The sequence below is a fragment of the Saccopteryx bilineata genome, chromosome X (genome assembly GCF_036850765.1).
Source record: "Saccopteryx bilineata isolate mSacBil1 chromosome X, mSacBil1_pri_phased_curated, whole genome shotgun sequence".
Classification (NCBI taxonomy): Eukaryota; Metazoa; Chordata; class Mammalia; order Chiroptera; family Emballonuridae; genus Saccopteryx; species Saccopteryx bilineata.
Genome location: NC_089502.1, coordinates 86,115,685 through 86,123,976, shown reverse-complemented (window position 1 = coordinate 86,123,976; position 8,292 = coordinate 86,115,685). Strand labels below are relative to the sequence as shown.

The window sequence follows — 8,292 nt, the reverse complement described above, 5'->3', positions numbered from 1 at the left end:
AAGTAAATTAATTAATTAATCATAGTAAACCAAAATTTATGGTATTCAATATGTATGCTCTTCACACTGTTCCAATCTCTTAAACAGTTCACATTATAAAAGAAGAAAATATATTCTTATTAGAAATAATCTTTTGGAATTCATTTTAGAGAAAAACCCAGAATACTTGAACATTCCTATAAAACTCCCTGGCAGAAGCACAATAAAGAGTCCATAATTAAATTATTATACCAGTCAAGATATTAAATTGCATAGCATTAATTTATCCATCAGTTTCTAACAAATATCATTTCATTTTAATTTATGAGCTATCTTTTATATGAAATCAAGGCTTTGGAGGGAAGAATGGAGGAGTCAGAGATTCCAATCCTATTCTCAAATATCTGGGGAAAGAAAGATAATGAGAACAGTCTAGGATAAAGATTAGAGAAAACCACAATACAGAGTATAGAAAACCGAGTGAAAACTGAGAAAAGGATCAAATGTCATATGAAAACTGGAAGAGTTAAAAGGCTGTGACCCAACAGTGTGTTCAAAATGGTCTTAGAAAATGATATAAACAATGATAAAGTTTAAATTACTATAAGACTTCCTTCCAGGCTAGCCAGCTGTATTTCTTTGTTTTGCCATTCCTTTATTCAATAAAATATATTAAGCTTCCAGTACACATGAGGCAACTTGCTATGAACTGAATGTATATATGAAAATACAATGACACATTCATCAGACTCAAGGAAAAGATATATAAAAGAAAAAAAAATGACAATGATCTTTAAAGAAAATAAGGTAATATGTATACAGTGGTACCTTGGGATATGAAAAGACCAACATACAAATTTTTTAAAATACGAGCTGCGACTTGGTCCGTATTTTTGTTTGAGATCTGAGCAAAACTCTAAGCTACGAGTCGTGATTCCGGAAGCTGCCGCTAGTTGGTGTATTGGCACACGGGTCCAGTATTGGCAGTTTGATATACGAGTTGACTGACTTATGAGCTCGGTTACAGAATGAATTAAATTCGTATCTCAAGGTACCACTGTAAGTCTAAATCCTCCAGTGAAATCTAAATATTTCGGTAACTCAAATATGGCTTTCTCATTAACTCAAATAAAAACATCAAAGATGTTTAATCTTCAATAGGCACCTTTTCATTACCAGAAAATATAAGGACATAATTTCTTTCAGGGTCATGTTAGTGCCAAACCTGCACTTTCACAAAACTAAGAGTGAATGCCTCTTTAAACTTTGTGCTTCCAGTACTTCACTCACCTCTGCTTATTCCTGGCCCTGCTTTCTACCTCCACACCCACTCTGTCCCAGTAGGTGGGGAGCTAGTTAAAAAAACTAAAACCATCATGCCAGTAGCTCACTAGTACTTTGTATAAGATACTAAGAGGAAATCTGATACAAAGTGCCTTGAAGACATACCAAGGTTCTATGACCCAATAGTAGATGACCCTCTACTACATGGAGACTAACACTTCTGGGAATTCTTCGTATTTGAAGTTAATAAAGATCTCTCCTCCACACAACTTCCCAGCTCACTGAATTATTGTTCCTTCCAATTAGAATTTTGCTTGATGAAGGAATATACAGACTATGTAAGTAGATGTTTTAAATTTATGTAAAAATAAAGTATCATTTATGTTTTTAATATTTTGATAATTCTACTTCTAGGTTTTTACCAAGCTACCTTCTTTTGAGCAAAAGGGACTCAACCATAACACCAGTATTTCTGGAGCACATAAATAAATGTGTCTACACATAAGTATCCAAATACACTCAACAATCAGTAAATAAAAATTTATGTTTGCCTACCTTCTCCAGCAAGTAAAGCAGCAATAAATGGGCAGACATCCCAGCATTATAATGCTGATCACACTAAAACCAAATATCCGGATCATCTGCAAAGGTTCTGTTGGTTTAATTATATCCTGTTATTTTTATGACTTAAGTCAGAGAAGCAAATCTGAGCACTTCAATAAAGTCTTTATAAAAATTATCAATTAATAAAGTAAATTAAGAAGGTACTTTTATGACAGATAAATAACTTTGCTACTCAATTACAGCATAAGTTTATAAATTAGTCTTAAAATACAACTAAAGTCAACACTTTAAATACGTGCCTCCTAATGGAAACCTTAATAAAATGATCCTACTGTATTTGATAACAGATTAGTACAATTCATATCTCTTCCTAGGTTCTAAGTGTATTTTTCTTCAGCCATATGTTACACATCCCAGAAATCTATGAATACTTAACTTGATAAAGAAATGGCTTTTTAAATGTTTACTTCCAAATTACAAAACATTAAATTAAACAAAAATCAAGAATATGCAGATAAATAGCATATTTTATTCTAATATTCATTGGGAAATGCATTCTAATATGAATGGTGAATTATAAACCATGGTTCAAATTTTCCTTCTACAAGAACAAAATGTTTTTTCACACATAATAAAGACTAAATGATGAAGGAATTATAAATACAATGTGACAGTGTTAAAAACATAATATTATATTCATGATCAGGTTTCAGTTTCCATTATTAATACTAGATGATCAACAGAGAGCTGTAAATTAAATAGGGACTATATTAACCTAAAATTTATTATATATGCACCAAACCGAGGAGCACCAAAATATATAAGACAATTACTAACTGATCGAAAAGTGCAAACTGAAAAAAAAATAATCATACTTGGAGACCTCAGTACACCATTGATAGCTTTAGATTGTTCATCCAAACAAAAAACCATTAAAGAAATATTGGCCTTAAATGAAACATGAGAACAAATGAACATAATAGACATCTACAGGACATTTTATCCCAAAACGTCAGAGTATACATTTTTCTCCAGTGTACATGGAACATTCTCAAAATTAAACCATATGCTGGGCCACAAAACCAACACCAACAAATTCAGAAAGATTGAAATTATACCAAGCATATTATTTGAGCATAAGCTTTGAAACTAGAATTCAACTTCAAATACAGTAAACACACCAACAAAAATGTGGAAATTAAACAACATAATTCTAAAAAATGAATGGGTCAAAGAATAAATAAAAGAAGAGATCAAAAGATATATACAGACAAACAAAAATGACAACACAACATACCAGAATCTCAGGGATGCAGAAAAAGCAGTAATAGAGGGAAGTTCATATTATTACATGCTTATATGAAAAAGCAAGAGAAAGCCCAAGTAAACAACCAAACATTACATCTTAAGGAACTAGAAAAAGAACAAAGGCAAACCAAAACCAGCAGAAGACAGGAAATAATAAAAATTAGTGCAGAAATAAATGAAACAGAGACCAGAGAAACTATAGAAAAATTAATACAATAAAAAGCTGGTTCCTTGAAAAGATCAATAAAATAGAAAAACCCTGGCAAAAATCATTAAGGAAAAAAGAGAAAAAACTCATATAAACAAAATCCAAAATGAAAGAGGAGAAATTACCACAGATATCATAGATATGCAAAGGATTATCAAAGAATACTATGAAAAATTATATGCAACCAAGTTCAACAATCTAGAAGAAATGGATAAACTCCTAGAACAATATAATCTTCCTAGACTGAAGAAGAAGAAAGCCCAAGTAGACTGATAAGCAGGGAGGAAATAGAAACAACCATCAAAAACATCCCCCAAAATATATGTCTGGGACCAGATGGATATACTAGTGAATTCTACCAAACATTCAAAGAAGAATTGGTTCCTATGCTTCCCAACGTCTTCCAAAAAATTGAAGAAGCAGCAATGCTTCTAAACATACTTTATGAAGTCAACATAACCCACATGCCAAAACCAGGCAAGAACAACACAAAAAAAGAAAACTATAGGCTAATTATCTCTAAAGAATACAGATGCAAAAATGCTAAACAAAATATTAGTAAATTGCATACAACACATCAAAAAAAATAATAATTTATCGTGATCAAATGGGATTCGTGCCAGAAACACAAGGATGGTTCAACATAAGTAAAATGATTAAAGTAATACACTACATGAACAAAACAAAGAAAAACCATATGATCCTATCAATAGATGCAGAAAAGGCATTCGATAAAATACAACATCCTTTTATGTTTAAAACACTGAACAAAATGGATATAGATGGAAAATACTTCAACATAATAAAGGCCATTTATGACAAACCATCAGCTAACATCATACTAAATGATAAAAAATTGAAAACTTTTCCTCTAAAATCAGGAACAAGACAAGGCAGCCCACTCTCTACACTCCTATTAAACATAGTGCTGGAAGTTCGATCCAGAGAAATCAGACAAGAGAAAGAAACAAAAGGCATCCATATTGGGAAAGAAGAAGTAAAGTTTTAACTTTTTGCAGATGACATGATCCTGTACATAGAAAACCCCAAAGACTCCGCAGAAAAGCTATTAGAAATAATAAACCAATACAGTAAGGTATCAAGATACAAAATTAATATATAGAAGTCTATTGCTTTCTTATATGCCAACAATAAAACCTCAAAAAAAGAACTCAAAAAAATAATACTTTTTACAGTAGCAACAAAAACTAAAATAAAATACCTAGGAATAAACATAACAAATACTATAAAGAACCTATATACTGAAAACTACAAAGCAGTATTAAATAATATTGAAAAAGACACAATGAAATGGAGAAATATTCCTTATTTGTGGATAAGAATAAATATAGTTAAAATGGCCATATTACCCAAAGCAATATACAAATTTAATGTAATTCCCATCAAAATTCCAATGTCATTTTTTAAAGAAATGGAACAAAAAATCATCAGGTTTATATGGAACTATAAAAAAAAACCAAACAGCCAAAGTAATCCTAAGAAAAAAGAATGAAGTTTGGGGGCATTACAATACCTGACTTCAAATTATATTATAGAGCCACGATAATCAAAACAGCATGGTATTGGCAGAAGTATAGACACTCAGACCAATGGAACAGAATAGAGAGCTCAGAAATAAAACCATATGTATATGGTCAAATAATCTTTGATAAAGGAGCCAACAACACACAATGGAGAAAAGAAAGCCTCTTCAATAAATGCTGCTGGGAAAACTGGAAAGCCACATGCAAAAGAATGAAACTTGACTACAGTTTGTCCCCTTGTACTAAAATTAATTCAAAATGGATCAAAGATCTAAATATAAGACCTGAAACAATAAATTACATAGAAGAAAACATAGGTACTAAACTCATGGACTTTTGCCATAAAGAGCACTTTATGAATTTGACTCAAAAGGCAAGGGAAGTGAAGGCAAAGATAAATGAATGGGACTACATCAGACTAAGAAGCTTTTGCACAGCAAGAGAAACTGAAAACAAAACAAACAGAGAGCCAACTAAATGGGAGATGATTTTTCAAACAACAGTTCAGATAGGGGACTAATATCCAATATATATATAAAGAACTCACAAAACTCAGCAACAAACAAACAAATAATCCAATAACAAAATGGGAAGAGGACATGAACAGACACTTTTCCCAAGAAGAAATACAAATGGCCAACAGATATATGAAAAAATGCTCATCATCACTAACTATTTGAGAAATGCAAATCAAAACTACAATGAGATACCACCTCACACATTTTAGATTAGCTATTATCAACAAAACAGGTAATAACAAGTGCTGGAGAGGCAAGGGGAAAAAAGAACCCTCATTCACTGTTGGTGGTAATGTAATTTAGTAAAACCATTATGGAAGAAAGTATGATGATTCCTCAACAAATTAAGAATAGATCTACCATATGACCCAGCAATCCCTCTACTGGGTATATGCCCACAAAACTTGAAAACATTGGTACATAAAAACACATGTGGCCCTGGCCGGTTGGCTCAGAGGTAGAGCGTCGGCCTGGTGTGCAGGAGTCCCGGGTGCTGAGGATGGCTCTGTGGCCTCTGCCTCAGGTGCTAGAATGGCTCTGGTTGCAACAGAGCAACGGCCCAGATGGTGGAGCATCGGCCCCTAGTGGGCATGCCGGGTGAATCCTGGTCGGGCGCATGCGGGAGTCTGTCTGACTGCCTCCCCATTTCCAACTTCAGAAAAATACAAAAAAGAAAGAAAGAAGACACATGCACCCCCATGTTCATCACAGCATTGTTCATGGTGGCCAAGATATGGAAACAGCCAAAATGCCATTCAATAGAGGAGGGAAAGGAGGAGCGTGATGCAGGGAGGAGTGAAAAGGAAATGTTGTGGGGAACATGGGGAGGGGGAGATGCATTCAGGGGGACACTAGAACCTATATAAACACAATAAATTAAAATTTAAAAATAGAGGAGTGTATAAAGAAGATGTGGTACATATGTACAATGGAATACTACTCAGCCATAAGAAATGATGACATATCATTGATGACAACATGGATGGACCTTGATAACATTATAGTGAATAAAATAAGAAAATCTCAGAAAAGGCTAAGACCTGTATGATTCCATATAGGTGGAACACAAAATTGAGACTCATGGACATAGATAAAAGTGCAGTTGTTACCAGGGGGAAGGGAAGGGTGGAGAGGGAGTGGGATTGGGGAATGGGAGGGGCTTAAAGAGAAACAAAATATAAGGTGACAGAAGATGATTTGACTTAGAGTGATGGGTATACAACATAGTCAACTGTCCAAAGGATGTGGAGATGTTTTCTCTAAATCTATGTACTCTGATTGACTAATACCACCCTGTTAAATTTAATTGTCAAAAAAAAAAAAAACCCAACCAAATATCTCTTTACACATAATAAAAAGAAAGACTAAACTGATGAAGGAATTATAAATACCATGTGACAAAGTTAAAATCATAATACTATATTCATGATCAGGTTTCAGTTTCCATTATTAATACTAGATGATCAATAGAGAGCTGTAAATTGAATAGGGACTATATTAACCTAAAACTTTGCTTTGCATGCATACTTTTTATAGTATTTGTTATTGTTAAATCATATCATATATGTCCATTACAAGATTCATTGGTAATACATCCAACTATCCAAATAAAGAAACAAAAAACAGATGGTCTAGTTCTCAAAACTTTGAAAATAAAAATCTTAATAGAAGGAGCTAATTCAAAAACACTAAAACAAAAAGAAACTAATACACAGACCTTAACAAGAAATATTAAAGTCTACTGTCACATACTGAGATGCAGAAGATAAATGAGAAGTAGTCTACTCACGAAGAAAAAGTAGGAAAAGAAAAGTAAGCTAAGGCATGTTTGATTGCTATATTCTACCAGTCATTGAGAGATACATCTCATAGAGTCCAGAATCTTTGGGACAAGACAGGTAGTGACTAAAGCAAAACAAGAGACTAACTTCAAACTATCACAGTCACATCTAATAGCTAAGCAGAAATTGCTCATGAATAGAAGCCAGACCATTTCAGGGCAGTCTATAGACAGTATTATTTTAGGGCTAGGAGCCCCATTTAAGTCTAAAGCTGGAAGAGCCAAACTTAAATGCATGGCACTGTGACCTGGTTATTAAAAAAAATTTATACCAGAAATATAATAAATGACTTACTATTGTTTAATGGGGCATAACAGCTGAAGTTACTGGTCCCAGATGATGAATAACAGCATTTGTACTCCAAACATTCACTCTTGTTAAGATTCTGAAGATTATTGCAAGCCTTCACCTCCTCATTCTCCTTTATAATACATGCTTTTGGAAATAAAATCCAAGAGAATTCAATGTGATTACTAACCACTTTCCTTAATTAAAATAATTATTGCAAGACAAGAAACAAATCAACATTTAGGCTGGTACATTTAAAGAAAAGATTGAATAACACACAAACTTTGATGAATGCTGAAAAATTAAGAGAGAAACTAAAAATCACCACAAAGTTATTTAACATAATATTTTCAATTCTAGATGAACTGCAAAAGAATATAAATTATTAACAGCTCATTGGTAAGGTAGTTAAAAGGGCTATATATCAAAGCCATGGCTGATTGGCTCAGAGGTAGAGTGTTGGCCCAGCATGTGGACCTCCGGTTCGATCCCCAGTCAGAGCACAAAGGAGAAGTGTCCATGTGCTTCCTCACCCCTCCCCTTCTCACTTCTATTTCCCTCCTGCAGCCATGGCTCGACTGGAGCAAGTTGGCCCCAGGTACTGAGGATGGCTCCGTAGCCTCTGCCTCAGGTGCTAAGAAAAGCTCAGTTGCAGAGCCCCAGGTGGGCAGAGAATTACACTCTAGTGACATTGCTGGGTGGACCCCATCGGGGTGCATGCAGGAGTCTGTTTCTCTGCCTCCCTTCCTCCTCACTGA

The 8,292-nt window shown here is 33.9% G+C and overlaps 1 protein-coding gene across 1 annotated transcript in view; it reads right to left on the bottom strand.

Annotated features, from left to right (window-relative positions):
* Window positions 1–900: 900 nt before the first annotated feature.
* FMR1NB (FMR1 neighbor) overlaps window positions 901–8,292 on the bottom strand; it is a 32,036-nt gene continuing 24,644 nt past the window's right edge. Inside the window, exons 3-5 of the mRNA XM_066250492.1 lie at window positions 7,541–7,681; window positions 1,819–1,915; window positions 901–1,036 (exon numbers count right to left, since the gene is read on the bottom strand). Of these exons, the coding sequence (XP_066106589.1) occupies window positions 901–1,036; window positions 1,819–1,915; window positions 7,541–7,681 (374 nt within the window). The remainder of the gene's footprint in view (window positions 1,037–1,818; window positions 1,916–7,540; window positions 7,682–8,292) is intronic.